The sequence below is a fragment of the Terrapene carolina genome, unplaced genomic scaffold, assembly GCF_002925995.2.
Source record: "Terrapene carolina triunguis isolate 2854851 unplaced genomic scaffold, T_m_triunguis-2.0 Scaffold96, whole genome shotgun sequence".
NCBI lineage: Eukaryota > Metazoa > Chordata > Testudines > Emydidae > Terrapene > Terrapene triunguis.
This window is the reverse complement of record NW_020664447.1, coordinates 33,570,701-33,588,992: the sequence shown is the minus strand read 5'-3', so window position 1 is coordinate 33,588,992 and position 18,292 is coordinate 33,570,701. Positions and strand designations below refer to the sequence as shown.

At 42.5% G+C, this 18,292-nt stretch overlaps 1 protein-coding gene across 1 annotated transcript in view; it reads right to left on the bottom strand.

The window, feature by feature from the left end:
- Positions 1-12,520: 12,520 nt before the first annotated feature.
- The window catches only part of EIF2S1 (eukaryotic translation initiation factor 2 subunit alpha), a 13,132-nt gene continuing 7,360 nt past the window's right edge, over positions 12,521-18,292 (bottom strand). Inside the window, exons 5-8 of the mRNA XM_024198592.2 lie at positions 16,732-16,838; positions 14,664-14,761; positions 13,644-13,787; positions 12,521-13,084 (exon numbers count right to left, since the gene is read on the bottom strand). Of these exons, the coding sequence (XP_024054360.1) occupies positions 12,959-13,084; positions 13,644-13,787; positions 14,664-14,761; positions 16,732-16,838 (475 nt within the window). The 3' untranslated portion in view covers positions 12,521-12,958. The remainder of the gene's footprint in view (positions 13,085-13,643; positions 13,788-14,663; positions 14,762-16,731; positions 16,839-18,292) is intronic.

Sequence of the window (18,292 nt, the reverse complement as noted above, 5' to 3'; positions counted from 1 at the left end):
GGAGGAACAAGAAAATGACCTTATGTTAATTCATCTAGCTAAGTAACGGTGATGGATCTTCTTCAAAGTCATCCTAATGATCTTTAGTTCCCTGAGGAATTTCAACTTGTTAAAAGACATGAAATTGTATAAAAGGTCCTTGGGTCCTGATTATGTCATTTCAGATCTGCTTAGGCTTTGTCAAGGGAAGTTTGAGTCACAAAATATGAGTCGCAGTTATGCTGGTACGCCCTGAATATGAGATTTGGACATTGGACTATAACCTATGAACTATTTCTAAAAGAACTCTTTGCAATTACGAAGCTCACCATCTCTGCTATGAATCTGCACCTCAATGAACTGAACTCATATCTGTATGTATATTGATCTTTTAACCATATTCTCTCCCTTTTGTTTTTTAATAAATTTTAGTTTAGTTAATAAGAATTGGCTGTAGCGTGTATTTGGGTAAGATCTGAAACATTAATTAGCCTTCGAGGTAATGTGTCCGATCCTTTGGGATTGGTAGAACCTTTTCTTTTATATGATGAAATAAGATTTACAGAAATTTTCATCATATTTAAGGTGGGTATCTGGATGGAGGCCTGAGGCTGGACACTTTAATGGAACTGTGTTGTTTGGACTTCTGAGTAACCAGTAAGGTAATAAAGAAGCTGTTTTATGCTGGCTTGGTGAATCTAAGTATTGGAATATCCACCAGCTTTTGGGGGTTTGGCTGCCCCATTCTTTGCAGTTCACCCTAATTGAATGACCACAGCTGGCTCCCCACTAGGACCCTGGTCACAGCAGCGTAGTCGACAGGATACACATTACCACAGGTTAATTGGGTTTTTGGATCAGAACCACATGGTTGTTGAAAAAAATAATTTTTATATTGGAGAGTTTAAGGATTAAAAATCAGTTACAATGAGTGTGCAACAATCATATGAAGAACTTGATAGAAAAAGCCTTCAAGATTTGTTCTTACAAAGAGGGTTGTCTTTTAAGAAAAAAAACCCAGATCAAGAACTGAAAAATCTGCTAATGGCAAATGATCAGGAAGCAGACCCATGAGAATGCTTGCAATAAGAAACAAACAACAACTTAAATGTGAATAGAAGCTTATGGATCTTCGTTTACTGGAGAAGCAAAAGATAGCTGATATGGAAAAGGAGGCTAAAGAAAAGATTGATAAAATGGAAAAAGAGGCCCATTTAAGGCATATAGAATGGCTGGCTGCTGAGGAGAAGGCTCACCAGATGCAACAGGAATCTGCTAGACTTCAGCTCCAAGTGTTGGAAGAGCAGAAAAAGCTGCCACAACCTGGAAATCCATCCCCTCTGGACAACAAAAATTGGGAAAGAATTTGCCCCATTTACAAAGATACTGAGGACATAGAGGAATTTCTGTCTATGTGAAATTCACCATATCCCAGAGGATCAGCGTATGCCTGTCCTGCTGACCAGATTAACTGGGAAAGACAGAGAAGTGTTCAATGAAATGGGTATGGATGAAGCTTTGAATTATGTAAAATATAAATATACTGTGTTAAAATATTTTAAGGTTACCTCTGAAACTTACAGGTTGAAATTTAGAAATTTTAAAATGTCTAATGGTATTTCTTATGTGGAATGTGCTCATAAACTGTTGGGTTTTGTCAGTAAGTGGATTACTGGTGAGAAAGCTTGGGGTAATTTTGAACAGTTAATGCAATTAATTACACTTGAACAAATGTTAAATTTGGTGCCAGGTGAGGTTCGGGCTGCTATATGCGATGGAAAGCCCAATTGTGTTTTGCAGGCTGCTGAAATTGCACTGAAATTGTCATGAAAGAAGTAAGCTCCTGGGAAAGAATAATCACTATTCACCCCAGTTTAAAAGAAAGGAAGGGTCTAGGAGTAAACCTAACCCCAGCGTGGATAAAAAAGCTCATGGGAGCCCAGAGTTCAAAACCTCTTACTCTAAAGGGAGGCCAGTTACCTTTTACCAATGTGGAATGCCTGGGCACATAAAGCCAAATTGTCCAGAATTCCAAATCACTCCACGACCTGATACCCCTGTGAGTGCCAATGCCATAACTATGAGTGCAGATCCTAACCCTGTAAATTTTAACGTTATCTCCCTAGCCCCAAAGGAGCATGTAGGGGAAGGACAGGGTCTCGTGAATTATGTCAGAACTGAGTCTTGGAGGGGTATGATGAATTTATTAGAAATGCAAAGGTGAATGGTGTGGATTGTCGTGGTTGGCACGACACAGCGTCAGACATTACTTTGGTTAAGAAGTGTTATGTCCGAGAGGAGGACAAACTGGCAGGCAAGAACATAACTGTTCTGGCTTTAGCCGAGTTTCCTGTAACTATTCCTTTAGCTAAGATCCACCTGGAGTGGGGGGATTTTAGTGGTCAACTGACGGTAGACACTCGAGATAAACTTCCAGCAGACGTTCTGATAGGGAATGACATTATGACTAAGTTTAATACGGTTAATGTCATAACAAGGTCTCAAGGGAAGTATGGTGCTGATGTCTCTAGCTTGCCTGATGTCAGTGAAAAGAGCTGCGAAGAGGAGGAGATGGCCTCCAGCCCTTCAGCTATAGAGTCTGGCAGCCCCAGGCAGGGGGAATCAGGTGAAAATATTCCTGATGTATCAGAGATGGTTCTGAATTTAAGTGAAACTCAGAAGGAATTAATTGCGCCCCAACAGAGCGATGTTTCATTGGAACAGGCCAGGGCCAGTGCTCAGAGTAATGCCCCAATTGAGGAAGGAAGGGGTACAGTCTTGGTAAGTGATGGATTGTTGGCAAGGTTAGTGGAACATGAATATCCCTATACCTTACCAGTCACCAGTGTGGAGAATTGTGACAGTGAAGGAAATGTTCCTGTGTCTGTTAGGGGTAATGACTTGCTACCCCAGTCTCCAAGCAGTTGTCTGTGAATAGCCATGTGTGCTGGGACAAAGGAAAGGATATCCCAAGCTGTTTGTCTGTTAAAGGGGAATGTTTCTCCAGCTCTTTTCTGTTTGTAGAGCAGGCAGAAAAAGCCTGTCAGCCTATGATGGTTGAAAATGTATCAGTTGACCCAGAGTTGATTCTGGATACAACTAAAGCCGAGGAAGGAAGTGTTCCTAAATTTGTGTCTGCTAGGGATGATGACCTTGCAACTAGGTTGCATTCAGTTAATGTCATAAATAGCTCCCAGAGATCAAGCAATTCTGGTGCTTCTATTTTGCCTGTTGCTAGTGTGTTGCTGGGTAAAGATATGACAACCTTCTCTGATCAGGGTGATATCATAGCATGAAAAGCATGAAGGTGATTTGACTATGTTACCCACTGACAGTGTGGAATCTTGTAATAAGGAAGAGAATACTTCTAATCTTGTGACTATGAAGTCTAGCAGTTTACCTGAAAGGGGGTTTTGTGAAAATCCTCCTGATGGGACAGAGGTGATTCTGGATTTAAGTGAAACCCAGAAAGAGTCTGTTGTTGCTCAGGAAAATGTTCCTTTAGTGCAAGCCCTAGGTGAAAAGGGTAAGGGCAGAATTTCTGTGAAAAATGGGTCGTTGCTTAGAAAGATTCCTGAAGAGAAAAATCGTCAGGGTAATTTTTGCAAGCAGTTTGCTGCAACTGTTGGGTGTGGACGTGATTTGACCGAGTTAACTCAGGGTGAATCACTGTATAGAGAAAGCAACAGTTTGTGTGGGAGACTTGTTCCAGTTCCTAACTGCCAGAGTCTTTCTGAGGTGTATAGATCTACTGACTTTGCTTTAGAAAGACCCAGTGTGGATAGATTCATAGATTCATAGATTCTAGGACTGGAAGGGACCTCGAGAGCTTTGAAAAGGTTTCAAATAAAATAAAAATTGTTAGGGAATTTAAACAGCCCTACAAGCTTAACCAGCTTGTTAGGGAGACAATGTTGTTGGAACATGAATGTCTCCACGTTGATTCTTTAAGTAAGCTGTCTATGACTCAGGTACTGAAGAAAGATCGGGTTACTGGTTACAAGGATGCAGGGGAGAACAGGCAAACTCTCATCTCTAGATATTTTGGATATGACTTGTAGTCTCTTAGTGGACTTGACATCTGATTCCATGTGGAAGCAGAGGCTGGTAATGAAAGGACAAAGGAACCTGGAGTCTAACATGCTAGTGAAAATGGATGGTATCTCTTTAAGACAGATGCCAGCCTTGGAATTGGTAAAGCTTGAGGATTTGAAAACTAGTAAACAAGCTAGTGTCTGTATTGATGCAAATTACCTAACTGACTAGGGGGGAGAAAGACTTGCCCATAGCCATTAGCAAAGAGGACGTACCCAGCCAGCCAATGGATTCTGTTACACGAAAGAGTTCAGATTTTGACCCTACTGGACAGGGAGGAAGGGAAGGATTAAAACTTGAAAATAAAAGCCACAGGTTAACCCTAAAATACCAAAACTCCAAGGAAGTGGTTAAACTGAAAGCCTATGTTAAGGAAGACCCTGAGGTCAAGAAAAAGCTACAAAGATTCAAAAGGGCTATTGAACAAGATGACCTAAAGAATGATTTGTCTAAATCAAAGGCTTGGCATGACAAAAATGATTGTAAATGTACACTTATGATAAAACTTATGTTACTGCTAATGATTGTAACTAACTTGTTGCTGATACCATGAACTGTAAAAATGTACAATATGCATTTTTTTTTTGGAAAAACCCTTGGCCATATTGGGGGCGATACGTAAGAACTCATTACTGTATGTTGTAAAAGCCTTCATGGTTATACTGTTTCATTACACTATGCTAAAAGGCCTGATGATACTGATATTTCACAGTTAGTGCCTGTATCTAATCTTGAAACTGTACACTGCAGAAAAACCACTACAAGCTTGAACTGCTGTGCACAAAGGGAAACTGAGGTACAACATCTCATAGCCTTCATGGCTGAATGCCAGAGTAAGTGCTCTCTAATTAACATTAATGGCCATGTTAAGTTAACATATAAACCAAACCCTGGAATCACTAAAGTATTTCACAAAGTATGGGCTAAATTTTTGGCTGGGGCCAAAGCATGCATCAATAATTTGGCCTTACAAAGAATTCAATGTAAAGCTCATATCAATGTTGGAAGGTACTTAAGGTGTATTCAGGAGCTCTAATTTCGCCCTTCCACACCAGTCTCACGTTGGGAGTGTGACACATGGCTAGAAAGGATTAAACATCCTGCAAAATAAATAACTCACAGAAGACATGTGGGGAGATAATGTTTGTGTTTTTGTGTATTTATACATGTATGAGTAGGGTGGACAATGTAATCAACAGTCCCTGTCTATGCTGTATTCTGATAATTCAGAGGTCAAAAGAATTCATCATGTAATGAATTGTAAACACGGGATATCTCAGTATTTATCTCTCTTTGAAATGTACTGTGAATGGTGGGAGGAACAAGAAAATGGCCTTATGTTAATTCATATAGCTAAGTACCGGTGATGGATCTTCTTCAAAGTCATCCTCATTACCTTTAGTTCCCTGAAGAATTCCAACTTGTCAAAAGACATGAAATTGTATAAAAGATCCTTGGGTCCTGATTATGTCATTTCAGATCTGCTTAGGCTTCGGAAGGGGGGAAGTTTGAGTCACAAGATATGAGTCGCAGTTATGCTGGTACACTCTGAATTTGAGATTTGGACATTGGACTATAACCTATGAACTATTTCTAAAAGAACTCTTTGCAATTACGAAGCTCACCATCTCTGCTATGAATCTGCACCTCAAAGAACTGAACACATGTCTGTATGTATATTGATCTTTTAACCATACTCTCTCCCTTTTGTTTTTTAATAAATTTTAGTTTAGCTAATAAGAATTGGCTGTAGCATGTATTTTGGTAAAATCTGAAACATTCAATAACCTGGGAGGTAATGTGTCCGATCCTTTGGGATTGGTAGAAGCTTTTCTTTTATATGATGAAATAAGATTTACAAACATTTTCATCATATTTAAGGTGGGTACCTGGATGGTGGCCTGAGGCTGGATCACTTTAATGGAACTGTGTTGTTTGGACTTCTGAGTAACCAGTAAGGTAATAAAGAAGCTGTTTTATGCTGGCTTGGTGAATCTAAGTATTGGAATATCCACCAGCTTTTTGATGTTTGGCTGCCCCATTCTTTGCAGTTCACCCTAATTGAGTGACCATAGCTGGCTCCCCACTAGGACCCTGGTCACAGGGTTCCTCCCAGGGACCGGAGGGAGCTAAGAGAGCACAGGCCTATGAGTCCGTGACCACTTGGGCACAGGGTGGAGATGGCCTATAACCATTCCCTTAAGAAGGACATTGTAGAGCTATGCAGAGACAGAGGGCTGCGCATTGGAAAGCTCACTAAGGCACAGCTGATTGCTTAGTTGGAAGAGGAGGATTGCTCTGAGGAGCCGGTTCCTGAGCCAGCTGGGAGCGCGAGAGAGGCTGGGAGCAGCAAGGCAGCCCCAGGGCCTGCACTGGTTCCTGACCCAGCTCGGACTGCGAGAGAAGCTGGGAGCAGCCAAGTGTCCCGGAGACCCATGTCCCCGACCAACAGGGGGTCTCCACCGTGTTCTCAGTCAGTGGATCTGAGACGGATGGAATTGGAGCTGAGACTGAAGGAGTCAGAGGACCATGAGAGACAGGGAAGGCATGAAGCAGAACAGCAGGAGAGACAACAGCAGCATGAACTGGCAATGGCTGAGCTGAGAGGCAGAAGGACCCATCCAGGGGATCCAGGCCCTGCTCCTGTAACAGTTGAGGATTTGAATTTGAATCCAGGGAACCAATTGGCAGAGACTGAAGCAGTCAGGGAAAATGCAAATGACCTGGCTGGCAGGGGGAGGAGCTGCCTGTATGTAACCAGAGCCCTGGAGCTGAGTGGAACAGAGAGATATTTCCTGCCCCCCTGCACACGGGGGAGGTGGCTCATGCTGGCTCTGATGCTGTGAGCAAAGCAGCGGGCTTGCTGCCTGCCCTCACTGGGACAGCAGGGGCAAAGCTGAGCCCAGGGGGATTGGAGACCCCAGCTGAGTGTAGAGAACCACTGCCAGGGTGGGACAGCTGCCGACCAGGGCTGGCTTGTCCAGAGGTGCAAAAGGCCAGGGACAAGGGTAAAGCAGCTTTGAGACACTTGCCTGTCATAGAGGAGCCTTTTCAGAAGGTGGCCCTGGACGAATGGGAGGGGAAGGCCTCCCCCAATGGAGAATCAGTGGTGGAGTATGTACTGACTTTCCAGGAAAAGCTCACTGAGCTCATGGGTCCGGCCAGGGAGAAACTAGCCAGGGCCCAAGGGAGGCCGAAGGTCTGGTACGACCACTCAGCCTATGGCACTGGGGACCAGGTGAGGGTTCTTGTCCCATTGAGGAAGAATAAGCTGCAAGCTGCCTGGGACAGGCCCTTCAAGGTCATCAAGCAGCTGAACGAGGAGAACGATGTGGTGGAACTGCCCAACTGGGCTCACAGCCACCGAGGGGACCAGGTCAACATGATGGAGCTGTACTGTGACAGCGAGAGGCTGGTACTGGCCATGTGTGGCCAGGGGGAGAAGGGGAAGATCCCCTGGTGGGTCTCTTCCCTGAGACAAGAGCTGGCCCCTTGCTGGAATCAATTCCCCTCGCTGACCAGCTACCCCTTGCCCAGCAGGCAGAGATCAGAGAGGCACTGCATTCATACCAACAGCTGCTTTCCAACTGGCCTGGGCTCACTAACTGAGCTATCCACTGGGTGGAGCTGGGAGTCAGCCCTCCCATCAGGTGTTACTCATTCAGAGTAACTGGGAATAAAGCCCAGGCCCTGGAGGGAGAGGTCAGAGACATGCTAGCTTCAGGGGTGATCCAGCCATCCACCAGCCCCGGGGCCTCTCCTGTGGTCCCGAGGAAAGGTGGGCCGATCCGATTCTATGTGGCCTATTGGAAACTCAATGCCATCATGATGTCTGGTGCCTGCCCTATGCCTGGCCTGATGAGATCCTAGACAAGTTGGGGGGGAAACTCTGTTCCCCCATGACCAGGGATCTTACCAAAGGCTACTGGCAGGTGCCTTTGGATCCAGATGCCAGATTGAAACCTGCTTTTGTCACCCCTTTGGGGCTGTACAAATCCCTGGTCCTACCTTTCAGCCTCAAGGAGGCGCCCGTCACCTGCCAGCACCAGGGGGATCAGTTACTGAGGGGGATTTTACCCTAGCGGACGTTGATGATATTTGTGTTGTTAGCAAGACCTGGGAGGACCATGTGTCCCAGGTAAAGAGGGGGCTGGGTTGCCTCCAAGATGCAGGGCTGACTGTAAAAGCTGGCAAGTGCAAGGTGTGGATGGCAGAGGTGTTGTACCTGAGCCACAAGGTGGGGAAAGGTTGCCTAAAGCCAGAGCTGGCCAAGGTGGAGGCGATCAGAGACTGGCCTGCTCCCCAGACTAAGAAACAGGCCCAGGCCTTTATTGGGATGGTGGGGCACTACTGGATGTTTGTGCCCCACTTTAGCTCTGTGTCAGTTCCCATCATTGAGCTGTGCAATAAGTGTAAGCCAGATAAGCTGGTCTGGACCGGGCAGTGCCAGAGGACTCTCTGCATGCTGAAGGAGGATATGGTCAAGGGCCTGGTGCTGGGAAACCCAGACTTTGACAAGCCCTTTATGGTGTTCACCGATGGTGTTCACACAGGGCTGGGCGTGGTGCCAAAGCACACTGATGCAAAGGGGGAGAAACACCCCATCATGTACCTGAGCAGGAAGCTACTGTCCCAGGAGCAGAGCTTATGCGGCCATAGAGAAGGAATGCCTGGCCCTGGGGTGAGCTCTTTAAAGGCTGCAGCCGGATCTATCTGAGTGCCACTTCACTGTATGCACTGACCACTAACCCTGCCGTGGCTGTGCCAGATATAAGGGGCCAATGTCAAGCTCCTGAGGTGGACTCTGTGCCTCCAGAGTATGAGATGGAGGTGGTCTATGTTAGGGGGAGTGCAAATGTTATAGCTGAATCTTTGTCCCAGAGAGGGGGGCCTGAACTTCCTCAGGCCACTAGCTAAAGTGACCCCATTCCGTTCGGTCTCAACCTGGGGAGAGATGTGAGAAAGCAGGATTTTCCCTTATCTTGTATGTGAGTCTTACTATTGAGACTATGTGAGTTTTACTGTTTTGCATGAATACTGTGTGTGCCTCAGTTTCCCTGTGTGCTGCACCACTACCTTGGTGGTGGGTATAGGGGTGTGAGACTTTGGCTGAGATCTCTGTGGGAGGTGAAGCTGCTCCAGCTGCCTGCACATATGCTATGACCGGTGCCCTTTGTAACCCGAGACCCAAGAGGGGGATTCAATCAACCAGGTGACTGCCCGGGAAGGGAGACAAAGAGAAGGAAGAGCCGCAAGGGGGGTGTCTGAGGTCGGGTTGCTGGAAGCTGGCAGTCTGTTTGGGGGGACTGGAAGAGGGGGAGTCCAGGCTGCCTGGCCCAGGACTCCCCACGATGGACTTGGCTGAAAGTCACGGATTTCTGTGCCAACAAGTTCTGTTCTACGCTGTGTTCCTGTTGACTAATAAACCTTCCATTTTATGCTGACCGAGAGTCATGTCTGACTGCAGAGTTGGGGTGCAGGGCCCTCTGGCTTCCCCAGAAGCCCTGCCTGGGCAGACTCGCTGCAGGAAGCGCATGGTGTGGAAGGGGATGCTGAATGCTCTGAGGTCAGACCCAGGAAGGTTGAAGCTGTGTGAGCATCTTGCCCTGAAGCCAGTATGCTCAGAGAGAGGAGTCCTGCTCCCCTGGAGTCCTGGCTGGCTTCATATGGAGTAGTTCCAGAGCATCACTGCAGTGACCCTGTGAAACAGCCATTGACATACTGAAAACCAGTGAAACCAAGGCAAGCAGTGTACTGCATGCTGCATGACGCACGACTAGCTGACAAACCTCTCAACATAATCAATAATACCTTGCTCTAGCTCGTGCCTTCACTACAAATAAAAAACATCAGGTGGGTTTTTCTTTTATTCAAAATTCTTAGCTAAGATTTGTTCAAGCAACAGCAGAGCCTAACTCCATCTGTTGGGGCTGTGTGTGTGTGTGTGTGTGGGGGGGGGGTAAGTGGTTCAAATGCAATCATCTTAGGTTGCTCGGATATTGGCCTCATCAGCTCAGGAAGGTGCCAGTCGCTGAATCTCAGCTATGTCTAAAAGAGCAGCAGATAATCTCAAACAATTAGGTACATCAGTATACTGAGCCTCTCTATTTAGAGAATAATCTGAAATTAGGTAGCTTTAGACTGGACTGTAAGAGATGGAAACAAAGCTTACATCATTAACCTATCTACACAACCCTTCAAGCTAATACAGATGGTAGCCCTTTGGCAGACAGAAATAGCTCTAACTCTTTCTTAAACTAGAATTACTGTAGCCAGTTTGCTTGCTTCTGAGAGCCTCACTTTAGTATATTAATTTGGTTCACAGATCAGGACAGAAGGAAAATACTTTAAACAATACATACAATTCTTTTGTCAGCATACAGATATATTCCAAGCCCAGGAAGTCAATTCACTACTTTTGGGTGTGGTTTTCTTTTAACCACCTTCTGTGGGCAGGCTTGGAACAGAGTTCTAATGACCTGATAAAGAGGGAATTTAGATTATCAGGGAGGAGCAGCCTGCTATACATACACAAGACTTCACATCTTGACGTGGCTGTCACTAACTTTCTAGAAGACAACCCAAGTGACTTAAAGGTATCATGAATAAGAAACTGCAAATTCACTTTGTTGTACATTTTAATGAAGGCATACACCCTTGTAACTTTTTTTAATGAACAATTCCACAAAACTTGATCATTGGACTTTCCTTTTTTTTTTTTAAAATGTCATCAGGGTTGTGTGTGCCAACTTCCCCTATTGGTACTCAAGCATGGACTGCAACACATCTGTTCACCATATGAATCCCTTCTGCATTCCTTTCCCTCCCATGTTGCAATAGCACTTATTTGTATTTTGGATAGTCACAAGAAGAGGTGCAAAATTTGCTAAGATGAGTAGCAGTAGAAGCAGAGAAGCTAGGTCTAAAGATATCACATGAAAAAGACAAAGAAAATGGTGACATTTAAGTCTGTTGAAAAGGCAAAGATATTTCCCACCAAAATTTGAGGTGGCATTGGAGTGCATTGAGCACTTCAAATATCTGGGTAGTATGACTACCACGGACACTAAACAACTTTTAGAGATCAGACATAGAACTGGACTTGCAATTGCTGCTCTAGCGACACTCACCCGATTTGGAGGAGCAAAAATATTCATGAAGTTAAAATGAAACTGCTGCAGTCTCTTATCTTCAGCATCTTGCTCAATGCATGCAAGACATGGATGCTAAGAAACAAGGACATTAAGAGGTTTTCTGCCTTTAAACTGAAATGCTGTAGGCGATTGCTGTACATTAGCTATACCTCCCAAATGAGTAATGAGGAAGTAATTTCCCAAATTAAAAACATAACTGGATACCAGATATAAAGAATCAGACACAGAAAACTTGAGTTTACAGGTCATGTGGGTTGGAGAGCATGTTTTGTAGGGATTGATGCCAGGTGCAGGGCGGGGCCCCATGGCAAGTGTGGTTCGAGGACGTGGCTTTCAGGATGGGATGCGGAATGGCACACTTCTCAAGGCCATGAGACGACTGTGAAACATGGAGGAAGATTGCTGGCCGACGACTCCTGTGTATTGTGTTCACTGTGCTCTATGGTGATTTACACTAAGACAGAATGTTTGTATATAGTACCTATAGGGCCCAATCAAGGATCAGGGCCCCATTCCGCTAGGCGCTGTACACGCATATAATGAGCCAGGACAGTCTGATTCAAACAGCTTATAAGACAAAAAATAATAGATGGATACAACAGACAAGGGGTGCATAAGGTGTAATAGATAGTGGTCACCGCACACCAGCCACCTAAACATTATTAAGTGTTTTGTAGGCATCATGGCCAAGGTGGGTTCTATAGAGAGAATTAAAAGGAAGATAACATAGCAGTCTTGCAGATTGCTTGGTGGGGGAATCTTGTTTCTCCATCATCCACCTCCAAGAATCTAAAATGGTCACTTTTAGTGTGCACCAGATTTGGGGCTCACATTTCAGTGATCACTGCAAAGTCCCTCTCAGCTCAAGGTTTTTATGTGGCAGCATCCACTCAGGGACAACCAAGTAAATCTTAAAAGTACGAGCAAAGGAAGATGCCAGCAGCTATGTGTTGTATCATTCTAGTATGCACACCTCTAGGAGCAAAGTGCAACTATATATCTTTTCTTCATTAACTATATTTATTGAAATGGTAACAAGCTCTGTTCAAAGTTTCCATTCTCTAAAACAACCTATACAGACAAAAGCAAAGGAAACATCATCCATTGAGTAAAGTTTGCATTTATAAAATGTATTAAGAAAAATATTTGGATTTCTTTTAAACCAAGGAGATTATACTTCATATATAATATATATAAACTGCTTCCATTCCAAAAGAAAACTGAAGTTTCACTGCCCCCTTCAACGCCTCATTCATAATACTATAGAACATGTGACAAGAAAAAAAGAAGTCTGAAGTTAAATATCCCAGAAATTTATTGAATATTTGCTTGAATACATTCTGTGTAGAAGTGTTAGGCTCGCTCGGTTTTGGTGCTCCCAGGAAACCTCACTGACAGAGGCACTGACCTGAAACAGTTGCCAATCTGGAGTGGTTAGATATGAAAATGTTAAGCAAAGGTCTATGATCCCTCCCTGGGCCACTGGATTTGAGTCTACAGTGAAAGTAGATACCTTCCGTTTGAAGAACTCAATTTGCGCAAGTTCTATACAAGAGCAAATGCTGTTTAAGAGAGGGTTCCACATGGTGGTCTGTTTAAAACATTCAAATATTTTAAGAAAGTATCTGCTTTTGGAGTTTTTGATACTGGAAACTTTCAGTCCAGGGTGTTTGTATCTGGGTGTCTAATTTATCATATATTCTCCTTAACTGGTACTCATCCCAGGAAATTTAGTCTTCAGCTTTAGCTTCCATTTCCTCAGCATCATCATCGCCATCCACCTCAGCATTTTCCCTCTCCAGCCTTTCCAGTTGCCTTGCAAGCTCAGTCTCATCTGTGTCAGTAACCACCTTGGGCTGAAAGACAGGACACACACATACCATTAACATTTGGTTTTCTTTAACCTCTTTTATATTTCGTGCAAAATATCACAGATAGGAAAGAAAATAAACCAAATTATTCTGTTGGTACTCATCCTAAATGTATAGCAAGAGATCAAACTGATTCAAATTTACACGATGAAAAACAAAAATATTACTACTCAATATGATTTTGTGACTTTTTATGGTTTCAATATTCCCTGCAGTACTGGAAACAAACACTAGCGTGTTAGTGCAAAGAAAACCTGGTTTGACTGGAAATGCAAAAAAATTAAACAAACCACTTCTACCTAGCATTTAAAAAGTTTCTAAAAATCTGAATTTTTATAAACAAAGTTTATCAGGAACACAGGGAAGTATTTATGGTAAATAAAGTTTGTTACTGACAGTTTATGTTTAAGCAGAAACAATATTTGTTCAATTCAAAGAAGGTACCACTTATTTTTTGGTAATGGTAGTTTTCCACTGAGATTTCTTCCTCCGCTCTAAAATAGTTAGGAAAAAAGGTGCATTTTAATACAGAAACAGTTCTCACCTCCATCTGCACATTGAAGACTCCTCTCTTCTCCTCAATCTTTTCTTTAATGACCGCCATGGCTTGGTTCAGAACAGAGAGGCCTTCAGTTCTCTCCAACGTTGTGGTGGTCATCACATAACGAGGAGGAGCTATCAGATTAATCTATAAAAATTGAAGAAAAAAGGCAGATTCAATGATAAAGAAACAGACAACAAAAACTGAAGCGACCAATATTGCCCTTTTAAAAAAGGATTGACATATACCACAGTGCAAAGAACATGTATCCATCATTTCTCAAGCGGCATGAACCACTTATGATAAAACAACTAAGCTTTTGGTTTTAGAAGCATACAGGAGAATGTACAGCCCTGTCTACTTCTTTATATTCATCATTAGAATAGTAATTCTTATATAGTGCCTTCCATTAGGGAATTTGTCAAAGTGGGTATTATCCTTATTTTAGAAATGGGCAAATGGAAGAACAGAGTGACAAAGTAGCACATCATATACTTTTTCCAAACAACTGATGTTTGAAATGCTGAGGCAATGACTGCATACTTTTCTGAGTAGATTGGGTAAGTGGAGTTTACTTGCTCTGTTAAAAGACATTCTAGCTGCTCCCAGAAGATAAAAGGTGATTCAGGGTCTTTGGAAAATGATTATCCATGAATGCACCCAGTATACTAAAACTTTTCGGGCAGAAGACTGTGCGAAATTCAGCATGAGAACCCAAACACACTGGGGCTAAAAGTATCCCCTCATTTCCCAAGCTGGTCCTTGGAAATAAATACTGCAGGTATATATCCAGGAACAGCAGGTGTTAAGAAACAGGGTTTTATCTAGAACATGGCCTGCCTTGGTTATCCCTGTCAGCTAATTTAATAGAATGGACTCTGTGAGGTCCCTTCAGAGACAAAGGAATAACTTGTCCACCTAGCTGGGAAGAGGGTGAGAAATGCACATGATTAATAGGCACCCAGATAAGACACTAAACTACTTCCTGGCACCAGTCACCTGACATAGGTCAGAGTCACTTACTTTAATTGGCATGTTCTCCGTGGAACAGTTCAAACCAGCTCTCAGAGCTTCTTTCACTGCATCAATGCCCTCATAACCATAACAGGCAACTTCAATGTCTAAGACAAAGAAACACAATTAATGCAAAGAATAATACAATATTCAAAAATCATCAATTATAGAACACGGTACAATTCTTTCAAGGAAAACTATTTAAAAAAAAATTAATCATTACTAGTCAGCTCTCAGGACAGCTTCAGTACCCTTTGAAAATGGGATACCCAGGAATGTTGCAGTTTCCCTATCTATAAAATGATGAAAATACTTACATAACTCGTAAGAGTTCTTTGATGATTAACAGTCTTTAGAGAGTGCTTTGAAATGATAAGATACTGAATAATTAATAAAAGAATCTACCAAATTAAGTCAGTAACCATAAAATTTCATTTCGTAAAGTGGAAAGAGACTTAGATGCAACTTCAAAATATAAAAAAGTGATAACAGAAGATTGCAAAATGAAAGCACTGTCAAAAAAGTTCAAACTAAAGGAAATGTCACCTCAAAACCAAGAAATTCTGCCAACATTAATGTCTGAGGCCCCTCCCCAGCAGTATTGGGAGTTTTCATACTATCGTATTAGTTTACAGTAGAAAGGATTATCACGTTTTGTTTTTTTTGTATTGTCTGTTTGAAGAGGACTCAGAACCATGAAGCTCGTATTTGCTAATTATTACCTGATTAGTCACCAGACAAAGGTTTTTGTATGTCTATATCCATATATAATTGCTGCACAAAGCAGTCATTTGTAGATTAGTCTCTCACCCAGGTGATTCACAATACCCCACCATTTTTAGTGGTTGCAATTAAATTTGGATAACAAAGTAAACATCTTAGTCAGCCTCAGACTAACCTCTAAAAGCCCACAGGAAAATTCCTTATTTTCTTACAAGACAAAGAGTTCAAATCCAACTTAGGACTGTCAAAATAACACAACAGGCTATCGAAACTAAATGAGGGAACATTCATTCTAAGTCATTTTATGAGACTCTAATCAAAGAGCTTTTGTTCTGGTGATTTAATTCAGTATATAAGCAGGATTTGGAAATCAAAATCTATGCATCTATGTAAAATCTTACTTCATTGCACCATATGAATTAAAATTAACAGCCTTAGGTATTAGCACAAACAGTTTCACCCCCCCGCACTTTGAGCCATCCCCTTCACCTCCCTAAACCAGATATGGCTTATTCCCTTCACCTCCCTAAACCCAGATATGGCTTATTCTCTCCACCCCAACCAAAACAATAAAAAAACATAACGCTGATTGCCCTAGAATGCTTTACTAGAGGCATTTTCTACCCCTTTGTGACAGCCTGACATTTGTTTAGTTGGTAACTGTGCTTGTGGCTTGTTCAATTATGTGGCTGAACAGCCAGATTAATGCTTTTAGCAGAGCACACTGGGCTCAATCATCCTGTCAGGGAAGACATAACAAGCAGCAATGAGCTTAACATGCAGTCAGAGAAACTAACATTTTGGGTAACAGGAGATGCGATCAAGGGAAGTTGTAAAATCATCAACACTAGACAGGTTCAAAGGTGTAATCAATAACAGCTGATGAATATTTTAATCAGTCTTGTGCCAGTTCAAGGAGATGGACTGGATTACTTATCAAGAAGCTGCTTTCAGAGAAGAGGATTCTGTGATTAGCAATACAAACGTTCAAATATCAGAAAGAAGCCTATGGAATACTTAAGGGAGGAGAGCAATGTTTCTTAGATTGGACTAGTAGGTAATCCAATGTTAGTGTCATTTCAGCCTGCCTGAGCCACAGTCTCTCTCCTCCAAAAAATATACAGAAGTACCATGGGATTTAGAGGTAGGAGGACACAGACAGTAATCTGAAAGGCATTTTATTCAAGGATAGCCAATTCTGAAACAGCAATTTCATTCAAATATTGTCACTGAGAGGTAGTAATTACTTTAATTGGGTTTATAATTTTACATTGTGCTTGGTAACTTGATTTCAGTGACTGTGTGTTATGTATAGGGGCTCTGGGCTTCAACTTATTGTCCATTTAGGACTCACCAGCTCGGATTTTGACCGCCTGTGGTGTTAGACGTCTATTTATGTTGTCAATCAGCACACGTCTCTCATCTTCTGTCAAATCTAGTCCATCCAGAATTGCAGGGTCTCTGAGTCAAACAAAGCAATGTTAAACATAATGTTAGTGATCTATGAACTGTACAAACAAGGACAAGACGAGACACAAGCAGCAGTATTAACATGTAGTACTACTCCTATAGTGTTATGTATAATGACGAAGTGATCTGCTGTGCAAAGAGAAAGGGGAAGCTTCGTTAAGAAACCATTTAAACAACGGAGAGAAATAAAGGCATCCACTTAAAAATACCTTTGCTGTGGACATATTTCTTGGTAAGGGAGGAGCACAGTTGCCTCGGCCTTTCATTCAAGTTATGTGGAGGAAATAAGACTGCATGACAAACTCATTTTAATCAAAAGGAGGGAATAACTTCTGTCTGGCATCAAATGTACATTATATTTGCAGTGAAAAATGCAGCCAGCTATATGGAGCTCATACTCCATCCCTTATGCAAAGGAGGCTATGCTCATGTGAAAGAGAAACCCTGACACAGAGATTTAAAATAATGGCTTAATCAAATACCTTAATGTTTTGGTGAGGGGCAAATACTACTCTATAAATGAAAGAGAAAATAAGACTACATAGCCCACATGCACTCATTACGGCACTTTGACTCCCTCTTGTGGTAGATGCACCACACTTGGCTAACAGACTTAGGTCTTTTTAGCTCAGGCAGTAGAGTTGATACTTTAAGACCCAGAGCTCCGGGGTACAATTGCTGCTGCTGACCTAGACAGGGGTGAGGTGTAACAAGTGGTAGCATTTCTCTTTAGTGCTGCTTTGCTTCCATTCAGCACACTGCTAAAATGAACAGCATAGCCCACTTAGATTGTAAGCTACTTGGGGCAGGAATAATCTTTTTTTGTACAGCACCTAGCACAATGGTGGCCTGCTCCATGACTAGGGCAAATACATAATCATGTAACTAATAATAACGGATAAGCTCTTCACAGACAAGTTTTTCCCATTAGATCCCCCCCTTGTTATTTCACTGCTGCATAAGAGCAATCTCCTGAGCAAGTCATCCTCTATTGCCTAGGAAGCCAACATCCTGATAGTTCCCTTTGCAAGCCCTGATTAATCAAACCAAAAACAAATCATGGTTCTCTGAAATGCAACACAAGCCCCACCTGTAACACCACTAGCTAGGACGTATTAACCAGAATGCTTTGCATAACAGACTTAATTTTGAACATCTTATGATGCAATCTTTATTGATTTTACATGCAGAAATATAGCATAAGGGCATACATGATCAAACTATAACCAACAGATTTTATGTCATACTGTTTAGATCCTGAAAAATATGAATTTATATGGGGGAATATGGTGCCGTTGTCAAGTCTGAATATCCAGTCTCCTTACAGCCTGATCCTGCACATACTCCAATTAAGACTTCCACAAAATTCAAAAGGCCCTTTAATGAGCAGACACTTGGGGGGCAGATTTAAGTTATTTAGATGCTTAAAGATACAGATAGGCACC